At 35.8% G+C, this 23,687-nt stretch overlaps 1 protein-coding gene across 1 annotated transcript in view; it reads right to left on the bottom strand.

The window, feature by feature from the left end:
* Positions 1–2,750: 2,750 nt before the first annotated feature.
* Positions 2,751–23,687, bottom strand: part of SNAP23 (synaptosome associated protein 23) — a 33,257-nt gene continuing 12,320 nt past the window's right edge. Inside the window, exons 2-8 of the mRNA XM_036923722.2 lie at positions 16,981–17,084; positions 16,370–16,411; positions 15,897–15,945; positions 15,064–15,181; positions 6,329–6,487; positions 5,257–5,401; positions 2,751–4,063 (exon numbers count right to left, since the gene is read on the bottom strand). Of these exons, the coding sequence (XP_036779617.1) occupies positions 3,998–4,063; positions 5,257–5,401; positions 6,329–6,487; positions 15,064–15,181; positions 15,897–15,945; positions 16,370–16,411; positions 16,981–17,037 (636 nt within the window). The 5' untranslated portion in view covers positions 17,038–17,084 and the 3' untranslated portion in view covers positions 2,751–3,997. The remainder of the gene's footprint in view (positions 4,064–5,256; positions 5,402–6,328; positions 6,488–15,063; positions 15,182–15,896; positions 15,946–16,369; positions 16,412–16,980; positions 17,085–23,687) is intronic.

Genomic DNA, 23,687 nt, shown 5'->3' with positions numbered 1-23,687 from the left:
TTTCTGAAGTTTTGTCTTAGCACAGGACTATTATTTACCATGTATTGTCAGTTCTTGTTTTTCAAATTTAGTTTAACCATTAGGTCCAGAGATCACAAGAGCTTAGTGTTTAATCTGTATGAAGATTAAATCTGGTCTAGGTATACTTTTTCTCATGTTATTTTCTCTTTCTCAATTTGAGAAGGGACGGGATGCCAGTTTATCATTCTTAACTGAGTTTTGTTTTTTATAACCTCAGTGCTTACTTAGTGGTCTACTGCACTAGCATTTTCTATGTTTTTATCAATAATTGTCACCTAAAAATTAGAATTTATAAATTAAATGTCCTCAGACATTTAATTAGTTGGAGTTTAAAAATCCCCACCCCTATGAGAATCAGTTATAACTGTAAGTTTTCACAGCTCAAACCCAGCCTTATCTCCAGATACCCTTTCTTTACTCTCGTTTGCCTGCCCAGTCATACCAGATTATTCTGCTCCTTAAACCCACAGGTTATTTTGCTTATGCCAAATTTACATTGTTTACTCAGTCACGAGTGCCTTTTCTCATGAACATCCTCCTTCCTTATGTCTAAGCCCTTCTAAGTCTAAGCCGAATTAATTACCCTCCCATCTGTCATGACAGCACTTCTTATATTCTGTATTCGTCTGTTGCTTGCTATAATGAGCTACTTGAGAGCAAGAACTATATAAAGTCATATGCCCAAAGCTATAGCATGCAGTATTTAGACTTAAATATGAGCTAACAAAAGAGGTTGACTTGTGGTCTAGAGGCAGACCGATTCTAGTTTGGCTACTAGCCCTAGGTCATCTGCATTCTTTTAGAGCTTGGTTGGAAGTCAGTGTAATATATTAAGATCATTGGCCCTGGAGTCAGAAAGATCCTCGTTTGAATCCAAAGTCCATCATTTACTGGCTTTATAATTTGAGCAATCTACTCTTGCCTGTAAAATGGGGAATACTTTTCAAGCAATACTTTCAATGTTATGAGGATGTGGTGAAACTACATAAAAGCATTTAGCAGTGTCCATGACAGACTAAGCACTCAATAAATGTTGCCGTTTATTTCATCTGTAAGGAATTAGAATTTACCAAGTTGCACAGAAATAGAAAGCTTGGAGCAGATACATTAAAAAGGATGAAAAACAATGACTACAGAACACAGAACTTGGATATCAATCTGAGAAATACACATGATTGGAATATATGATTTGGATTTTATATGATTTGGAATACAATTGGGATAACCTAAATATTAGTAAGCGAGTGACCTAAAGGAAACAGCATTTAAACAAATTAATTCTAAGTGCAACTGAGTACAGAATGTCTGGGAAGTAAAATTTAAATTAAGGGGGGATTGACAGCCCACACATGACACGAAAAGATCTAGAGTTAAAGTTTGGTAATAAAGGATGAACTAAAACTGTGAAGGAAGAATAAAACAGGCACTATAGGGGACAAAATCATTGTTAAGACTGGAAACTTGATGAGGGCGCTGTAAAAAAATTTTTAATTCAGTGAGGGACACTGTTTTAACTCCTTAGTTACAGGTTAGTATTATGCTAAGGTCACACTAGTAAATGACTGAACCCAGGTGGTTGGACTCCTAGAGCTTGTGTTAACCTCTTCAGTTACTACCTTTCAAAAGTAATGGAAACAAGTTTCCAGACAGTGTTAAAGAAGAAAATTAGAAAAGGCTTTAAATCAACAGTTTGTATTTCTAATGCGTTATAGGGCCTAATTGCTATGGCCTTGTCCCTCTTCTTTCTTAGCAGAAACTTTGGAAACCTTTGTAACCTGGGATCCATGGATAGGCTTTCAAGATGCATTTATGCATGATTCTGATTTATGCATGATTCATGTCTGTGTGTTTCTCTGGGGAGACAGGCTATGTTGTCTTTTATCAAATTCAAAGTGATCCTGAAGCCAAAGAGAGCTCCATTCTAAAAAGAATAGCAGCTTTTATTTATTAAGCTCTTATGCTTTTTGGCACTGCTCTAAGGACTTTATATGCATTACCACACTGAGTTTCTGCAACAATTTAGCGGAGCAGGAATTATTAATCCCCATTTACAGACAAGGAAACTGAAGCACAGAACTGGGCTTATGGTCACTGAGTCAGCACGTGGCAAAGCTAGAGTGCAAATCCAGACACTTGGGTGCCTTAGCTCACACTTCTAACCAACTACACTGTGGGACAGCATCTGGTATCCTCAGAATTATCTCCTTTGTCATAACAATGTTAATTTATATTTTTTAATGCTTTTAGGGCATTTAGGTATAGCACAATCCCCAGTGTTTTTATACTTTCTTGCTTTACACATTTGCCATCACTTGCCAAACTACTCCTTTTGGCATGGAGCACTTATATTACGGATTGCCTAACTGAATATACATTTAAATTTTTTCCTCTTCAGCCTTTCAAAGTTCCCAATGTTAACTGTATCTGCAGAAAGTGGGTTGTAGTTCTCATAAATTGCCATCCTTTCAGCAACGAGTGTGTTTAAGCTCAAATGACTAAAAAGACTAGTAACAATTAAAATGAACCTCATGACAAATCACAGAAAGGGAAGTTCTCTATTTCCAACAAAAATGGGAAAGAAGCTAATAATGGCAGCTTTCCATTGTAGTGCTTCTTGATTTATGGACCTTTGCTTTATGCTATTAGTTAAACTAAGAGTTGATGAAATTACTGCCTTCCGCATAATAGTCACAGAAATACATTACCTATTTGAAAGAACAATTCCAGTAGTTGGTTATAAAATTTAATTGTAAGGACCAAGCAGTGGTTATTGGTCAAACCAATCCACATTAATAGCTTTGAAGTATACAGATACTAGTTCTTAAATAAATGTGACAAATATTCATCAGATTCTTATAACACTGTTACGAAAATAAACAGAATTGTAGACACAGTTCTATATAAAACGCTGAGAGAATGATAGTGCAATTATGAATAATTAAACCAACGGTGTAATTTTCCAAGTCATTTTTAAATAGAATAATTTCTAGCTTTTTTAATGTCTAAAGCTACATAAAATGCAAAGCAATCTAACTAATTTTCTACCTGAGATCAAAACAAAGATTCTTTTTTTCTATCTAAACCTAATTCTTGGCTTTGAGGTAAATCTAAATTCATGTGATATAGTTTGTGAAACTTTTCCAAAAAATTTTAAACCCTGCTTTAGAAATTCTCATGTTAACACATACATATTTACATACTTTTTCCTCAAAGGCAAATGACAAATTTATGAGGTTAATAGGTCTGTAATGGGACCATGATACTACTAATATGAAAATAAAAAGCTATTCAGTTATACAAAGTGTTCTTGTATGGTGCAATGATATGGGATCATAGAATCTATGTACATATATGAATCACCAAGAGTTCAGAAATAAAGTTCACTTTAAGAAAACTCTTTTGGAGCAGAGGTTGCAAAGTTGTGATACAATACATAATAACAAAATATGTGTATAAAAGCTCCAAAACCAAGTACTAGCCTAAACTGGCAATAACTGCAACTGAAATTAGAAACTAAACTCTGATGGATCTTCACTATGGCTATGCAACTTTTGCTTTGTGGCCTACAGGTTCTACTGAGGTAACAACCTCTCACCTATTGCCTCTCCTTTTTGTGCCCCCTCACACTGCCTCTAGCTTCCTTTCTCATGGCTGTCTTTGGCAATGCTTCCAAATCTTGAAAGCAAAAGAACCTACTAAAAAGTAAATGAGAAGATGAAAAACATCATATATGATGTATCAAAACCAATCTAGGAGTATGAACTGAGAAAGTAAATACTAGAAAGAAGGCTGAGCAGCAGTCTACCCTCAAGGGGAAAAAGAGAACATAAAAAAAATAGGGGCTGTACCCCTATCCCTTCCTCCACATTATCTCCTGATTAGAAGAGTGCAGAACCAAAATTTCAAACTCTGAAAAGGTAATGACTGAAGGAGCAGCTAGGAAAGTGAATAAATGATAAAGAAGACAGCAGCAGCTTTAGCTGTCAATAAGTTTCTTTGCTCTGGCATTGGCAATGTCAATACGATCTTTGTTGGTGTCAGCCTGAAAAGAAGAGAAAGATGTCAGTGCTGTGTTACAAGGTAAGCTGCTCTAATAAAAGTTAAATTTCATACACTTGGCGTAATTGACACAATGAGAAAATTCAGGAAACAGTTGAAGTCACATAACAACTTATTTTGGGCAGGAAATGACAATATGAAATTCATTTGGAAAAACCGGGTATATAAATGTGACAAAGACATAAACGAAGAACTTGCCAGTATTTCTTAAATTTCTTAACACATTTTCCCATAGTTTAACATGTCTGAAACTGGGATACATCTTATAATCAATGGCATTTTAGATGCAATGAAATTTAGAATATTCTCCACTATTAATCATGAACTTTGGAGAGTCCCCTGAACTGAATCATAGAATTTCATCTGGAGCTACCTTAGGTCTATCCCAGAGAGACTGAAATAATCTTCCACAGGATTTTTGGAACAGATGTGTTATCATCCACATCGATATCTGAATTAAAATAAAGAATAATATGTAGCCTAAACCCACACAAGAGCTTTGAAAGCATCTTACAAACCATTGTTTGCCTCAATGAAATCCACTGTGAATGATTCAACAAAGAGAAAAGCTTAAAAACTCAACCCATCCATCCTTTAAGGTATTATTATTTTAATGAAATAACAAAAAAGAATGGCTTTTAGATGTGACACAACCAAACTGAGTATAATTTCACTTTCAGTATCTTTTAAAATGTGAAATAAAAAAATTGCAATCACATTCTTTACCACAGGACCCTATTTTGTGTGTCTACTACACAACTACTCTGATGAACTCATTTTCACCTACTGACTTATGAGAGGAGGATTTAGGAACTTAACTAATTTGTTATTAACAAGATAAAACTCCAAAAGCTAAATTGTTTATCAGGGGAAAAAAAGATGGCCCATTGTAAGGTTAGAACAGATTCTAAGTTTCATGTGTGAAATTTTAAATAAAATGACTTCATTCCATGGTCTTGGTTTCAAATGAACCAACTGCCATGAGCAAGAGACAGGAGGCATGAAAACCTTGGGTATTGTTTTTCAGTGTGTTAGAACTGCTGTCTCGCCAAAACTTTTACACCTGTGAGACAGGGTCTTATCCTGATGTTCTCCCCCACAGTATCTAGCACAGATGGCCATTAGTAAAATAATTGTACTGGATGTCTTATTTTCCTATGGCACTAAGTAACTTACCTTTTCTGTGATCCGGGCTATTTGTTGATTTTGAGCATCAATTTCATTGCCCATGTCCAGAGCCATATTTTTTAGATTTCCTAAGATACTGCCCACTTGAGTCAGGTTATCTTCCATTTCATCTTCTTTGGCATCATTAGTTATACTATCACAGAAAGATAGCTAATTCAGTACTTGTTGGTAAATTATAAATGGAGTAAGTCTGGAATTACTTTTCATAAAAACAACCAAAATGACCTCAGCAAGTGTTAGGTCCAAGGGAATGTAGGTTACCATTCTTCTAAAACATTCTACAGTAAAAACTGAAATACTGATCAAAGAGCATAATGTCTTAAAGCCACTTAAGAGAAGATTAAGAAACAACTCTAGAAAGCTGGTTGTCAAACTGTAATTCCCAGCATCACCTGGGAACTTGTTAGACATAAAAATATTGTAATTCTTTCACTCCATTCCTGATCTACTGAATCAGAGACTGGAAATGGATCCTAGCAATTTGTGCTTTAATAAACCTCCAAGGTGATTCTGATGCACTCTGAAGTCTAAAGAACTGCTTGCTCTATAACAGAGGCAGCAAAACTCTGGCCCAAAAGCCGTATCTGATGTTCCACCTCATTTTGTAAATAAGGTTTTATTTGAACACAGCCATACTCATTTGCTTACATATTATCTATGGCTACTTTCACTCTTTAGCAACAGAGTTGAGTAGTTGTGACAGACTGTATGGCCTGCAAAGTGAACTATTTACTTACCTGACCCTTTACAGGTATCCTTATAGGGATCTGGCTGATCTATACTCTAGATGGACATTTTAAAACATTTTCCTATTTACACAAGTAAAACATGCTTACTTAATTTTGAAAGTACTGAAAAATACAAAGAAATGTTAATCCATAACTGAAGTTCAATCACCACAGCTACAACTGTCAGAAGGCAGATTATTAAGTGCATTTTAAAACTGGAATAAATGCTATTTCTAATTGATGAGTGAAGGTTCATGTGTAACTACACCCACCTTCCTGATTGAGCCATTCAGTTAGGAAAGGGATAAAAATACCAGAAGGAGCTAGAATACCGTTTAATGTATCCACCGCTGGCTGCTCCTGGGGTTGCTTGCTGAGGCTGACCATTTGTCACTCGGCCTGGTTGCTTAGACACTACATTGTTAGGAGAGCTGTCTCCACCATCTCCCCATGTTGCCTTATAGGCCTTACCAGACTCAAAGTTCTTTGTCCTACATGAGTCAATATATATAGAGAGAACAAAAAGAATTGCATGAGAGGGAGAATTGTAATTACTAATGCTTATTACCTTGAGGATCACCCTTAGCATAAAAGCTACATACAGCTATATCTAGATTATCTATGCTATATTCCATTGCAATATGACATCGAAGAAACATGAACTGTGTAAACCACAGACATTAAACTTTTTTTAAAGGTTCAAATACTTCCAACCAAATCTTCACTAAGCAGTTAGCAAATAACAAAATGCAATTATTTGATTGTTCAGGTTCCCTTAGCCTCTGATACTCTCCAGAAAAGAGGTTAATTGGCACTAGGAAAAAAATTCCTCAGGGAAGGTGTCCCAGGATGCCCTAAAAGGTTCCCTGGAGACACCTCAGGGGTTGATGAGAGATGGAAGAGAGAGACTGCTGAGTGGGCAATACTTAGACCCTAGCTGCCCACTTACCTGAACCAGAGTAGTTCCAGCTGATCAATTTTTTGAAGTTAGAAATTTGTATTAACATCTTTGAAAGGGTTTCTTAAGAAATAAACAGCACGAAGGAAAGGCACTAATTACCTCCAAACTGAACAGCCAATGAGACTACTTTGGCCACACTGGTGCCACTTATAAATCTTTTGACTTAGAGCTTTTTCATGTAAGAGCTTACTTTCCCTCCTTTAAAAAAAAATGATCCCAAATCCAGGCCTCTTAAAAATAATGGTTATGCTTTAAATGTAACTGATATAGCCACAAATCAGTCAAAGGCAGAATTTTACCACAGGACTTATTACTCAAACTGGTAAAAATGGCAAGAAAAAGAGCATAATAAAGTGACTTGTGAATGGCTACCACAAAAAAATAACAGAACATTTTTACTGATTATTTGGTTAGGTACAGTTTTAACTCATCCAACTTTAGTATTTATTTTTCTATAAACAAAAAGTAGTATATGGTTATAATATTGGTCCTCTGATACATTCCACATAATAATATTAAGGAGGAACTTTTGAAATTGCAAAAACAGGAGAGGTTTTATGAAAACAGTGGTCCCTTCCTTAACAGACATGTGAGGATTCATTTTTGGCAAATCTAGAATTGGATCTTACACCTTATCATTAATACTACAGAAACGGTACTACTACTTTTTTTGTAAGAGGCACTGAAAAGATAAACAAACCTACAAACACTGTAGAGCTAGTTCTCAAAGTGCCTTTCTTGGTTCCACTTTAAGATCTCACAATTAATTTCCTATTTATGCTATTATGTTTTACTAATTAATCTATTTATTAATAAGCTATGTTAAATTTTTCCTGGAACAAGGTGGGATAGACCTTTTATTAATGAATAGTTATACATAACCATTCTTAGTGAAACCCATTTACATGTATTCTAAGTTAACAAGATAGGTCCCAGGCAAAATTCTAAAGCAGAGTGATACCTAGTAAATAAAATAAACAATATATTATTTTACCACAAAGTTGATAACGATAAATACTAACTTAAGTAAGATAAGTAGGGCTTTTACAGTATGTCAGATTGTGGAACAGGTGAAAGAATGAGGGCTGAAATTCAAAAGTCACTTAATAGTAAGACATTACATTTCTGTGTCTCCGCACATAAAGAGTAGTCCTGAACAGGACTTGCCAGCACCCAGTCTGCTGAAGAATATATACATGCCCCAACCTCCTTCTCAATTCTAAAAGATAAGATTTAAAATTCCTTAAACTTTAGAGAATTCTTCCTTCCACAATTAAACAGGGCATAAGATGCAAATAAATTAACATACTGTGAATGAGGTTCAGTTAAAGCATAATATGTGCAATAAGCAAAGAAGGGGCATAAGATGCAAATTAATTAACATACTGTGAATGAGGTTCAGTTAAAGCATAATATGTGTAATAAGCAAAAAATCAAACTGGTTATCAAACCCTTCTTCCTTTAAGAGACTGGATCCTTTTAGATTTGTTTCTAATATCAAGGGGAAAAGTTACAAAAAGCTGAGTTTGACAGTTTTCTTTACAGCTTTGCACTGGGTTGTCTTGTTTTACTTTTAAATGGGTTGGGAAAAAAAACCACTTTTTTCATGCAGTTATGACATGTCCAGCATGTTTATGAAGAGATGCTTTTTAAATGCTATTCATTTTGTATCTTCATCCTCACGGTAACTCCATGTCTCATTCAGCACCTCCACTTCAGGTAATGCCTTCTGGTTCTCAAGATTCTGCCACTTGCCACTACCCTGGAGTTTCTCCCACCAAGTTGGAAGACCCTTGAAAGTTACCTGTTTTTAAGGCATTGCCATGTAGTTGCCTATCTAATAAAAAACATTAAGGGTTTCAATCTAATGTATTTTCTTTCAAAGAGGATGAAATGCTCTAAAGGTATTATTTTCCAACTTGACTAAGCACCAGAGCGATCTAGATGCGTTTGAACACACTGAATCCATAGGTTACATTCTGAAGATTCTGCTTCAGTATGTTTGGGGTAGGGCCTGGGAATCTTCTGTTGTTACTATTCTTTTATTTAAATTCAAAAGGTCATTTAGCTACCTACTTAGGAAGAGAAATGCTGTTCTAAGGCACCTCCAATCTGCTGTAGAAGGAATATTTTAAATTACACTGGTAGCCCACTTCAGAGGAATTAACCTGGAGTAAGCAAAGGTACATACTAGGATTTTTTTTTTAAGCCACAGATTTCTAGTATATTGACTTGAATCCCAATCCTAGACCTGTGGTTCAGCAGGTATAGAACTTAAGCAAACTTCCATCTCTGATCATCCTTTTCCTTATATGTAAAACTAAGATAATACTAATACTTAATAAGGGCTATGAAAAGGTTCTGTTGGTAATGGGTATAAATTGTTCTGAAAAGCAGAGACAAATATTTTTATTCTTTGGCTTCAACCTCAACCTGATCCTTAGGTAACAGTTTACGCTTTTCAGTCACAGATGATCAATTGGCATATTTAACTCTTCTGGCCTGTTAACACCCCAAAGCTTTGAGATTGACAGGAAGCTAACTATAGTTGGAATACAGCTACATAAAAAGACATCTAGGCCCAGGTTGTTTTGGTCTACGTAAGAAATGGTTCTGATCTTTTGCACAATAAAATGTAAAGCCCCTCTGAGAAGAAATTAGACCTTGTGACAAAATGCTTAAGCACATATGTAATATATCTTAATGCAATTAAGATGTCCACCTGGAAAGTTAAGGTTTACTTCAACTGTCAGTTTTGAGGAATCTAGTATCTTTAACTACAACTTTTTTCTTACCATATAAATATCTCATTCAAAAATGGCAAGTTTGAAATGAGAATCTGAAATATCCCTTAATCAATTTAAGAGGTTGCCATAAAAGCAGAAATAACAAATATCAGGATATGGACTCAATAACTTTTAACAACTTCTTTATCTAGTTCTGGCTGGCAAGATGAATATTAACTGAATAAAAATAGCAAAAAGGCCAATATTAGCTATAATTCTTTATATAAAGGAGAAAGGGATCAAATAAATACCAGTTGTAATTTGTGTGTGTGTGTGTGTGTGTGTGTGTGTGTGTGTGTGTGTGTACACGTGCAGCTGGATGATCAGGCTACAGGAAAGAAGTAAAAGGAGGGCAAGAAACAAAGGGCAGAAATCAAATACTTAATTTTCTAACATTTAACCATGATCTTCACAGTTCCCATAAAGATCCAAAATTAAAGGAGTCAAACATTATAATAAACAGTAGACTGACTTGAGGTTAAATTCCATAAAAAACTAAGATTACTTAATTCCATATTAATTCAACATGAAACCATAGCAAGCTAACACATGACAGAACAGGAATTATCGAATAGTTTATAAAGAGGGAAAACCTTTATTTTAATAAAGAAGATACTATAAATGGTAGCATTTTAAATTTACATCCCACCTTGTTCCAAATGGTGTTTAAGATGACTAGATTGCCAATTAACTCCTCAATTCGGTAATAGCCTAAGTCATGGGGAATCCAAAACATTAGATACAACACTTTCATAGAGAAAATGTTGATTCTGGAACCAGAAAAGCATTGGGAAACTTAATAGAAGGTCAGATGCTGAAATCAAAGTCCTATGGAGAGAGATGGACTTAGCCTGAATTCCCTAACCTTTGATTAGAATTAGAATGCAGCAGTTCTCTACAATATCAACCTACTTAAAATGTTTTAGGAAACTTCAGGGGTATTTTTATTTTAAAAATTTTAAATGTTATTTAGCAAAAACTATTAGAGCCATCAGTCAAAAGAATGGCATTATAAATTATGATCCTTTTGTCAAGTCCATCTTTTGGCAGACAGCACCCATCAAGAACAAATACACTTCACATAACAAACCACAGTACAGTTTTTAAGACAGTCTCCACCATTCACAAAATCCATGCACATGCACAGAAAAGCCATTTGAAGCATCACCTTTAGATAGCAGGTTACCAGCCCAAACTGCGCCACAAGACTGCATCTTAAAGTTCCCTTTGATCAGTTACTGAGCCCGGCTTCTGATGTTAAATCTTCATTTTTAGTAAGCAGATTAGAAAGGAAGAGATTAGGTGAGAGAATGAAATGCAGAAAACAGTGAATGCCAGTCAAACAGAACTGAAGCAGGTTTTGAGTTCTAAAAACATAATGCATTTAAATTCCTGCCTGGTTTCACAGAAACCACCAACAGCTGAGAATCTAGATAAAAAGAAAAACAAGAAAATTATTTAAACCAGAGCACACTTCATTTTTCCTAAAAATGTCTGGATGATGCTATTCTTTCCTGAACTATGAAAATCAATATGAAGAAAAGGTAAAAACTAATGGAGAGGTTGTGAAACCTGACTACAGATTTCTCTTCATTATTTCTATTACATATCTTATTTGAATTTTAAGTTTTAAAAATCTTTTTACATGTCTAACTCTCCCAGCAGCCAACAAGATTCTCAAGGACATTCAATCAACAAGCAATTATTCAGCACCTACTACATATCAGGTACCATGTGAGGCAAAACAGAGTAATAACAAACGACACTGCACCAGCTATACCTTACTCATCTTCATATCTCCAGCGAGTAGGATGGAGGAAGGACTCAAGTGTTAACTCAAATACAGTTCAATTATTGATGTTAAGCAATCAGAGCCAAATTTGTATACCTTAGTATGAACAGTAGAAAATGTACAGTACCAATTTTGAACTTCTCTAGTAAGTGGTCCAGAAATACCAATTTGTCTTCAAACTATGTGACAGTGCCTTTATGTTTGATGTTATAAGCACAGGCTGAAGACAGGTAAGTTAAGACAGAATACCTTGTATGTGAATGGTTAAACTGGGACACTAGGCAGTTTACTAATCTAAGACTTCCCATTTTAAACCTGCCTCTTTTTAAACACTTGTTAATTAAAATTACAACTTATTAAAGTTACTGTCAGAAGCACGGAATTTTAAAAAGGATCTGTGTTATTCTGCTTTTAGGATTCAGAGCAGCAAGCTAACAGAATGACATTTATTCACAATTTTAAAGTTTAATCCTGGTAGTCTGCTTCTAAATTCTAGTGTCTTTAAAAAAAATAGCTAAAGTTTAAATTCCCTTCTAATACAGGGTTCTGTTAAGTAAAGCTATTTCTATGTCTTTTTAATTTGCTGACCTGACTTCAATGAATACTACTGAACAAAAGAAATCTCAAAAAACAAATCTACTCAAGACATTTTCTATACAGCAATACATTAGGCAGCAACGGCAAAAAGATCCATTTTCTTGCCAGAGTCAGGCAATGTATAATTAAAAGCTGGGGCTCTGCTTGGTTTTGAATCTCAGCTCTCCAACTTGTTAGTGTGACCCCTTTTGTGCCTCCATTGCCCCACATGTAAAATGGTGATAAAAAGAGAGTCTATCTCATCTTAAGGTTACTGTTAGGATATTTTAAAGTGCTTGGAGTAGTAAGAGCCTAAATTAACTTACAGGCCCACAACTCTTATTCAAACCCTTCAATGCAAGACATTTTGAGCACATAATCAAATACATATTTCTTCAGTGAAACAAATTAACATTTATGTTAAGTGTGATAAAGATTATAAACAGCTTCAGTTCAGGATACATTTTGTAGCCTAATTGTTGAGTTGTGGCACCACATTATGGGGAAAAAACGTCTTTGGCTTTTAGAGTATTTTAGATTTCTGAACAGCAGATAAGAGACTGAGGACCTGGGTTGCTATTACTACCAGAATTAGTACTAGATTTATACAAAGAGAACTAAGATTCTACCTTTGAGAAGCTCATGCTATAGCTATTTATATGATAAGCCTAACTAAAACACAGATTAGCACTAAGATTAGAAAGACATAAGAAACTGACAGGAATGGTGGTAGAGAGAGCTAAGGACGAGAGATATATCATAGAGGCCAGGGACTCAATGGTACAAAGAGGAAATAGATGGAAGTAAGGCAATTAAAAGCAGACATTTTTAAACTGGAATATGACTCTTTCCTCTTTAGGAAACACCTGTTCTGTTATAGGAGCCCCTTGATTCCACTCGTTAAGAAGTGCCTTCTTCTCTTGACCCACTGAGAAAAAGTTCTAATGAGGATAGAGGCTGAAGACTGCTTCAGGACCATACTCTACCTTCTCTCTTACTAATGTTCAAGAAAATCTTACTTATGCTTGGCTGGGATATACAAAAAATAAAATTAAAATAATACTTCTGTAGCTCAATTTCCCATTTTCTATGATACTAGACCATCTTAAGACTCATCGCTCTTCCTGTTTAGCAACCTCTGACTCAGAGTTGATTTTGCTCTAGGTTCTAGGGAGAACTTCTTTCTCCTTGCTCTGCTCCTAATATCTAACCTCAAGGAAATTCATTTACTTTTTCTCCTTGACACTCTTCCCAGAGGTACACAGAACACAGGAGAAAAAGCATAAGTTTGCAAAACATAGTTAAGAGTTTGGATCAAAAAAATCTGTGCTATTTCTAATTTGTTTGCCTAAAATAATTTGCTAAACCCTGACTGACAAGTCACAGTTATTCAAATATACACTTTTGGAGAATCAATCAAGTCCTAAACAGACTTGTCTCACAGCAGGAAGCCAATGGATAAGACTAGGAAGTATTTTCTCTAGTAAAAATGGCAGAGAATGCTGTCACATGAAAACACTTATCTGAAAGTATGACAACATAACAGAAGTTTTTCCATTCCTAACTCTCTGAGGAGGAAAAATTCTGAGTCTGTAAACCTTTCTATCTCACTCTTGGTTTACTACACCAGCAAAACAACTAGATGGAAGTACTAATTCTTGTGAAGCTCTTTAAAAATTAATACTCTCAGCAGTTAGGGACAGTCTTCAATCTCCACACATTGTCATTTCAAATACAGGTAAAATTCAAAGTTGTTTTATTAATTACTTTTTAGAACAAAGACAAGCTTCTTCTAACAGAAGGGGAGATAATAGTTAAATATCTTAGTCCAAACCTCATCTTCATCTGAATACATACAATATTTGTCAACACCATGGAGTTTGGTTTACCCAAGAATAAATAGAGAATTTAAATATTCATAATGGACTTACCAAAAAGAATGAATTCCTTTCTGTCAAGCATAATCTCATACAGTATATACAAATAGTTTGAAGACTTTTTTCCTAGTTTACTTGAGACTTCAAATCTTTGAAGCCTTTATTGATTCTTCTTTGTGTTTGATATACAATCAGCTGATTTAAAATGAATTCTCTTTGACTTATACTTTTCTCTCTAATTTCAATCATAAGGTCTAACCTCACAGACCTGGATTACAAAAGAATCCTAACTAGTCTGGTATGCAGTTATACTCCACTCCAATCCATCAGTCCCTTAGTCTGGCATTCAAGTTCCTCTACTACCTACTTATGTCTTATTTTCCACTTCTCACTTATACAAATCACACAGCCCAGTTAAATCAAGCTCCTCCATCATCTCTGTTTACATTAAATCTTCCATAGGAAATGCCCTCTCAGTTCCTCCATGTCCATTCAAAATCCTTCCAAATCACTCAGTGCCCACCAACATAAGTCCTACCTCCTGTATAAGATGTTCCCCGAATGAAACTCTATCAATTCTGTGCCCTTAGCCTTAGTCGGTATCACATGATCTACTAGATTTATGTACTTTTTGCTTTTTGCTATTCTTTCTCATATATCCAATGACATAGTAATTCCTTTGAAGACAGGATCCAAATCCCTCACTCCCTGGGTCATCCCTTATGTGCATACCACAGAATATATATTTGTTAATATTCCTTGTTTGAAAGGAAAAGACACTAATTCCACCCTGCTCTGTATTATCCAGATGTATATTTCAAACTGTATTATATTTTGCATATCATTAAAAAATGAAATTGGGACTTGATCAAAGGAGTGATCAAATTTAAGGCATGGTTGTCAGTGAACATGCCACTGACATGAAAAGTTTGATATGCCTGAAGGAAAAATAGCATAAGTTTATCTAACAAAGTTTCTTATTTAGATCCACACTTCTGACCTTACTAGGGGGATGAAGAGGAGGAATGCTCTCACTTTAAATTTATTTTTAAAAGGTCTTGATTTATCTACTTACCTATTACATGGGCAGACACAAAGGCCACAGCATTTGTTGAGTTCTGTTAAAGTATTCTCTGCCTCTCTCATATCTTTATTTATTTGGTCCATGCCTTCTTCTATACGGTTTAGTTGTTCTAAGAATAAGTTGTGAAAATTACACTTTATGTTACATTCATACTGTCAACCAGAAAACATTATTATTTTGAAATAACAAAATTTAACCTCAAATCTACCAATAACCCATCACAGGGACTCTATCAGTGCCAGAAGGTATAGATGCTGTCCAACATGAAAACAATCATTCACATGCTGATCCTGAGGCATTTGGCCTCTTACTGTGGAAAGACATATTCTAAAGAAATTTGTGTAATAGGAACATGTGAGGGTTTGCTTCAACATCATATTAAGTATATTTTGACCAGACCAGATACCCAGAATTTCTATCATTGAATAGGCTCAAATCCTGAGGGCTATCATAAGACTAAAAAAATTAAGACCAGATTGCTCAGAATGTTCCTAAGCTCACCTGAATCTAGAACTCTTTAAGGACTTAACTTGGTTTTTGAAAAGGATGAAAGAATATCATAATGTCTACTGTACATGTAACCAATGCACATAATAAGTCCGGCTACCTAACAAATACTTGGTATACAAATTGAGCATTGTTGCCACCACCTAAAATAGGCAATGAACATGATATAATTCAAATCAGAAGAAAAGTAAACACATCACTACTCTCTTACAAAGGGAAGGCGCTCCCAAAGGCTTAATTTCATACGTGGCTAATTTGAAAGGGCTTTCCTGCATTATCAGTCAAATCAAGAGCTTGTACCAATGACTGCAACTCACCCCCTTGTTCATCCAGCATGGTCATAGTCTTGATTCCTGCATCCCGAGACTAAAAGGAGGAAGAAAAGCTCACAGCACAACAAAACAAAACAAACAACAGAAACAACCTACAAGTCCTGGTAAGAAGCAAGAGAGACTCATTTAGAAACCTATATTCTCAGAGGATTAGAGCTACAAAGAAAACTAATACACCAAACCAACACACTTTAACATATTGAGCCCCCCACCAAAATATTTCAGTCACAAACTAATGGTGAATTGATTTTCCCTATCATACTCCAATACTGTCAATGGGAAAAATAAAAAAGGCCCATTAGTGCATGGTTTAGCAATTTAAGCAATTGCCAGCTTCAAATAATAAGTTTACTGATACAACATCCTTCTGACTCTTAACACCAAGTCCAGTTTATGCTATCAAGATACCTCCTACATACAGTTGTTACACTTAGCTCAATGATTAAATGTTTTCTTACCTCAATGGCTAAACCCAGAATTCTCCTTGTACTCTCCAGAGACTAGGAAAAAATTGAGAGTTTTAGTATCTAAAATGAAGCAAAAAACCAACCAAACAAAAAATAGATCACAGGCCACATTCAGGCTGCTGCTCTATATTTAACGATTGCCAGCCCATCCACCCACCACTCACTCTAAAACAAAAACAAGTAAATAAATAAAGTTGATCACTATAAATTTCAGTTATTTTCTTTCTAATAGGTGCTCCTTAAGAGAAAATCTGGAAGTTCGATGAATATAATGGAAATTTATAAAAATTTAATGTGAACAGAAATCTAGGTGTTTTACAGATATTAGAAAACTGTTAAAATTTTTGTACAGAATTCCTCAAATCTACAGAGTCTTTGTTATAAGTAACTGTCAAGTAATGACCATCTTAAAAAATAATCATACAAATTGTTTTCACTTAGTTTTGAAAAAATAAGAAGCTAGCAAGGCACTCTGGGGCAAATGCATTCTTTGATACAAAGGGACTAGGAAGAGGGCAAAAGGACTTCCAAGAAGGTCCACTAATTGCTTTACTGTGAAAACTGAAAGAGAATTAACTACTTAATCCAAGTAAAACATTTACCTCATCAGTAACCTGATTAGCTCTTAGCTGAATTTCTTCTAATGACATGTTATCCATGATGAATTAAAACTCTTGACAGGCACAGGAGCTGAGATGTGGATATTCTGTTAATAAGAAGAATACAAAAGAGTTTGAGCAGCGTGTGGAGTCATGGAATTTAGGATACTTATCTGAAAAACAGGATAAAGAGCCTATCTGTATCTTTACCTATTTACCTACCTTGGGTAGATGAAGAAATTAAGGATGAGAGAGGACGAGTGGATGTTTAAATGCTAGTTAGAACCAAAGGTGAACCTAAAACTCAGGTTTCAGGATTTCTAGTGAAGTGTTTCTAACAGGAAAGTGGTCCCTCTACTTTGAGAACACAGGCAGTACTGGAAGACAGTTTTAAGAGACTATTAAAATGAATTCTAGTTGTACAATGTCCTTTATACATTGTTTGAATGTGGAAAAGCAGTAAGGTGGAGAATTCTAAGTTAGGTAGTATTCCCATAGTTAAGTAACAAAACTCAAAGTCTTGCCGGAAGAACACAAGAAATGTTCTAAAAATGTGGCAGTTGTCGAGGCTACTCGCCAGAAAAAATAAAATATTTTCATTCTTAACAAGAAAAGGGTGATGTTGACAGAGCTCAGCAAAGAACTCAGATTTTTAACAGTGGACTCTACCTTTCCAATGACTGTACTGTTTGTTGTTTTAGTAAAGTCCTTGAGGAACTGAACAATTATTCTCCTATACATAGTAACTCAGTAACTCATAGTAACTCAGAAAGATCTCACAGACATTTAAACTAAAACACAAACATTCAGTGGGTGTTACTTGGTACTACTGTAGTGTATTCCTCTTCGAGAAGTCACATGTAGTAAGTATATGAGAAAGATCTAGGTGGTTTTCTTTTCATTACATTTGCTAGCTTTCTATTACATTTTTTAAAGCTGATTTTACCAAAGCTCTTTGTCAGTGACATACATAAGGTCTGGTTCATTCTGGATTTGCCCCCAGGGGACATCTAGCAATGTCTGGAGACATATTTTGATTGTCAAGAGCTGGGGGTAGTGGGGCAGTGTTCCTGGCACTAGTGAGCAGAAGTGAAGGACACTGCTAATCATCCTATATGCTCCCTGGGACAGCCCCCCACAACAAAGGATTATCTGGCCCAAAATGTCAAAGTGCTAAGACTGAGAAATCCTGCCACAGAGGATACTCACTGACAAGGAGAGTATCTAGTTAAACACTGAACTCTTGGATGACAGGGATTTTGTTATATCTTTATGTCTAACACTTAACAGATCTAACAATTGGTACTCCAGCAAATGTGTGCTGAATGAACAAATAGATAGAAACACATAGTGTACTCTCAAAATATTTAAGTGGATCTTAAAAACAAAGCTGCATGTAATAGTAGCACAAAGCCTGCAAAACATTAGAACCACAAAGCAAAAACTTCCATTACATGTGTATGCTCTGAAATGGCCTGCTGGTTGCATACAAATCTTTTTAGTCACATTCATAGCTAACCATCACTTTTAGTAGAATGATCTTTGATAAAACAAAAACAATATTATATTCTCAGTACAGGAAGGTATTACATTTAGAGTCCTGTTTATAATTCCAGTGTCATAACTAACTACTTTAAGGTTTAATTAAGATTTTGAGCCTTGATTAAAGTCTTTGATACTCATGCCAAATTATCATTTATAATTACTATTATTAATAAAAATTACTATTGTAAAAAGTTGCACATTTAATTTCACATCTGCTTGCCAAAGTAGGACTATGACTCTGGCAAAAGCTTCATATACAAAGATACAACATCAAGATATTAAGACCTTTCTTGGATTAAGAACAGATCACTCATTTGATGACCACATGCTTTATTACCCTGCTAATTGTTTATGAGCTTTATCATAGCTGTCTTCATGCGAGCTTCTCTTTTCTCAATTTTTAAGTTACAATTATGAAAAGAAAAGGAAGTTTTTGTACCTTCTGACCTCTGGATTTGTGCACACCTTTCCTTTCTGTAATATGCCCATTTGTCCGCCCGGATAGCCTCATGCTTCTCTATTACTTCCTAGAGCCCCAACAAGATGCCTTTCAAAGCCCACCCTTCCCAGGCAGTATGCTCCTAAGTTATCTATCCTTCTCACATAAAGCTCTTCAATGCCCAAAAGAGCAGAAAGTAGTAAGAAAAGTAATACATACTCGTCAACTAGTTCCTAGAACTGACACCCCTAGTCAAGTTTCTGATACATTATCCTGTGGGTAGGAAGACATTTTGGGTGTAAGGAAGCCCTGATCTCTCAAATTGTGTAATTTTGTAATTCTACTCCTGAAGGTGATTTTCCCAATTTTAAGGATTTGCTATCTTCCTAGAAAAAATGAGTGAAACTCCATGTAGGTTCAAAGAGAGGCTTGAATGCAAAACTGGCCTGTCAAACTTGATTCTAAGAGTTCTGCCTTCTAATTATCAGAAAAAGTAGATATAGCCAGGAGGTGGATCTGAAGAGTCACTCGAGGCATGGCTATGAGGTCACTCTGAAGGACACAACCTTTCACAACTCAAAGTGCTGCCTGTTACTTCTTTTTTTCCCTCCCTGAGCAGATGACATACAAGACAAGAAACATACTTATTTAACATTCTCATGTCTGGCATCCCGACATCAGGCCCAAGACCTCCACTCTGCATTCTTGAGGGTGTTGAGCACATAATTGTAGTAAATGCGATCAACAGACAAAGCAGAATTTTTAAGAGACAGACAGAGACAAAGAATAGTATTCCCCAGGGTCTTAATAGCCTTTACTAAGTGGCTAAGAAGTGTCAGGAAGGGTGCAATCTAGAATTAGCTATATAGCTTTACTCGTTTTTATTATCTCCAGAAGTTTTCCCAATGGAGTCAGGAAAAGACTATCCAGAATACTGGAGTAAAGAGAATTAAGAGAATTCTTAGCCTCTCGAGGCAAATCTTTTAGATGACACATATTCACAGTACATACAAGTTTCTGGAAACATTTCCATTCATTAATAGATGGCCATTCCAAACCATAAAAGCATAGAAATAATACAGTAGAACACTTTGTCCTAAATGTTCTGCTAACAGATGTTTAGAGGAAAGCCCCTTGCTAAGGTCTGGCTGGGAAACACATTTCATTCACATTAGGTAGCAAGAATGGGTTCTAATGGGCTCTGAAGAAGTGCTTTCATGGCAAAATAGATAAAAGAGGATACCACAAAGCAGCAGGGAACTTAGCCGGAACAGAGAATTTACAATAACTCCATTCTGGAGTACAGTCCTTCTCTTGTCACGGCCCCTCACCACCAGTATACCGTTTCTCTAACCTTCCTACCAACAATCAGCATCCTCAGAGATTCTAAGAAAAATGTATGAAATTAGAAGCCATTTAAAAGGTACAGAGGAAACAGGATAGGCTACGATTGTTGAAACTAGGTGAATACTACATGGAGGACCAAAATGCTACTTTCTTAACTTTTTTTTTGTTTTTTGGTATCATTAATCTACAACTACATGAGGAACATTATGTTTACTAGACTATCCCCTTCATTAAGTCCCCCCCACAAGCCCCATTACAGTCATCAGCATAGTAAGATGCTGTAGAATCACTAACTGTCTTTTCTGTGTTGCACAGGCCTCCCCATGCCCCACCCCACCTTACACATGCTAATCCTAATGCCCCTTTCTTTTTCCGCCCCCTTGTCCCTCCCTTCCCACCCATCCTCCCCAGTCACTTTCCCTTTTGATAACTGTTAGTACATTCTTGGGTTCTGTGAGTCTGATGCTGTTTTGTTCCTTCAGTTTTTGATTGTTCTTATACTCCACATATGAGTGAAATCATTTGGTACTTGTCTTTCTCCTCCTGCCTTATTTCACTGAGCATAATACCCTCTAGCTCCATCCATGTTGTTGCAAATGGTAGGATTTGTTTTCTTCTTTTGGCTGAATAATATTCCATTGTGTATATGTACCACATCTTCTTTATCCATTCATCTACTGATGGACACTTAGGTTGCTTCCAGTTCTTGGCTATTGTAAATAGTGCTGTGATAAACATAGGGGTGCATCTGTCTTTTTCAAACTGGGCTGCTGTATTCTTAGGGTAAATTCCTAGAAGTGGAATTCCTGGGTAAAATGGTATTTCTATTTTGAGCTTTTTGAGGAACCTCCATACTGCTTTCCACAATGGTTGAACTAATTTACATTCTCACCAGCAGTGTAGGAGGGTTCCCCTTTCTCCACAACCTCACCAACATTTGTTGTTGTTTGTCTTTTGGATGGTGGCGATCCTAACTGGTGTGAGGTGATATCTCATTGTGGTTTTAATTTGTGATGTGGAGCATCTTTTCATGTGTCTGTTGGCCATCTGAATTTCTTCTTTGGAGAACTCTCTGTTCAGCAACACTGCCGATTTTTTAATTGGATTATTTGCTTTTTGTTTGTTGAGGTGTGTGAGCTCTTTATATATTTTGGATGTCAACCCTTTATCGGATCTGTATTTATGAATATATTCTCCCATACTGTAGGATGCCTTTTTGTTCTATTTATGGTGTCCTTTGCTGTACAGAAGCCTTTCAACTGGATATAGTCCCACTTGTTCATTTTTGCTTTTGTTTCCCTTCCCCAGGGAGATATGGTCATGAAGAAGTCACTCATGTTGATGTCCAAGAGATTTTTACCTATGTTTTTTCAAAGTTTTATGGCTTTATGACTTACATACAGGTCTTTGATCAATTTCAAATTTACTTTGGTGTATGGGGTTAGACAATGATCCAGTTTCATTCTCTTACATGTAGCTGTCCAGTTTCGCCAACACCAACTGTTGAAGAGGCTGTCATTTTCCCATTGTATGTCCATGGCTCCTTTATCATCTATTAGTTGACCATATATGTTTGGGTTAATGTCTGGAGTCTCTATTCTGTTCCACTGGTCTGTGGGTCTGTTCTTGTGCCAGTACCAAATTGTCTTGATTACTGAGTCTTTGCAGTAGAGCTTGAAGTTGAGGAATGAGATCCCCCCTCCTTTATTCTTCCTTCTCAGGATTGCTTTGGCTATTTGGGGTCTTTGGTGGTTCCATATGAATTTTTGAACTATTGGTTCCAGTTTGTTGAAGAATGCTGTTGGTAATTTGACAGGGATTGCATTGAATCTGTAGATTGCTTTCGGCAGGATGGCCATTTTGACAATATTAATTCTTCCTAGCCAAGAGCATGGAATGAGTTTCCATTTGTTAGTGTCCTCTTTAATTTCTCTTAAGAGTGTCTTGTAGTTTTCAGGGTATAGGTCTTTCACTTCCTTGGTTAGGTTTATTCCTAGGTATTTTATTCTTTTTGATGCAATTGTGAATGGAATTGGTTTCCTGACTTCTCTTTCTGTTAGTTCATTGTTAGTATATAGGAAAGCCACAGATTTCTGTGTATTAATTTTGTATCCTGCAACTTTGCTGAATTCTGGTATTAGTTCTAGTAGTTTTGAAATGGAATCTTTAGGGTTTTTTATGTACAATATCATGTCATCTCCATAGAGTGACAGTTTAACTTGTTCTTTACCAATCTGGATTCCTTGTATTTCTTTGTTTTGTCTAATTGCCATGGCTAGGACCTCCAGTACTATGTTGAATAACAGTGGGGAGAGTGGGCATCCCTGTCTTGTTCCCGATCTGAAAGGAAAAGCTTTCAGCTTCTCGCTGTTCAGTATGATGTTAGCTGTGGGTTTATCATATATGGCCTTTATTATGTTGAGGTACTTGCCCTCTATACCCATTTTGTTGAGAGTTTTTAATCAAGAATGGATGTTGAATTTTGTTGAATGCTTTTTCAGCATCTCTGGAGATGATCATGTGGTTTTTGTCTTTCTTTTTGTTGATGTGGTGGATGATGTTGATGGATTTTCGAATGTTGTACCATCCTTGTATCCCTGAGATGAATCCCACTTGGTCATGGTGTATGATCCTCTTGATGTATTTTTGAATTCGGTTTGCTAATATTTTGTTGAGTATTTTTCCATCTACATTCATCAGGGATATTGGTCTGTAATTTTCTTTTTTGGTGAGGTCTTTGCCTGGTTTTGGTATTAGGGTGCTGCTGGCTTCATAGAATGAGTTTTAGAGTATTCCCTCCTCTTCTATTTTTTGGAAAACTTTAAAGAGAGTGGGTATTATGTCTTCTCTGTATGTCTGATAAAATTCAGCAGTAAATCCATCTGGCCCGGGGGTTTTGTTCTTGGGTAGTTTTTTGATTACCACTTCTTTGCTTGTAATTGGTTTGTTTAAATTTTGTGTTTCTTCCTTGGTCAGTCTTAGAAGGTTGTATTTTTCTAGGAAGTTGTCCATTTCTTCTAGGTTTTCCAGCTTGTTAGCATATAGGTTTTCATTGTATTCTCTAATAATTCTTTGTATTTCTGTGGGGTCCTTCGTGAATTTTCCTTTCTCGTTTCTGATTCTGTTGATGTGTGTTGATTTTCTTTTTCTCTTGATAAGTCTGGCTAGAGGCTTATTTATTTTGTTTATTTTCTCAAAGAACCAGCTCTTGGTTTCATTGATTTTTTTCTATTGTTTTATTCTTCTCAATTTTATTTATTTGTTCTCTGATCTTTATTATGTCCCTCCCTCTGCTGACTTTAGGCCTCATTCGTTCTTCTTTTTCCAATTTCGATAATTGTGACACTAGACTATTCATTTGGGATTGTTCTTCCTTCTT

This window comes from Manis pentadactyla, chromosome 11, assembly GCF_030020395.1.
Source record: "Manis pentadactyla isolate mManPen7 chromosome 11, mManPen7.hap1, whole genome shotgun sequence".
NCBI classification, from domain to species: Eukaryota; Metazoa; Chordata; class Mammalia; order Pholidota; family Manidae; genus Manis; species Manis pentadactyla.
The sequence above is the reverse complement of the archived record's forward strand: the minus strand, read 5'-3'. Positions and strand labels throughout refer to the sequence as shown.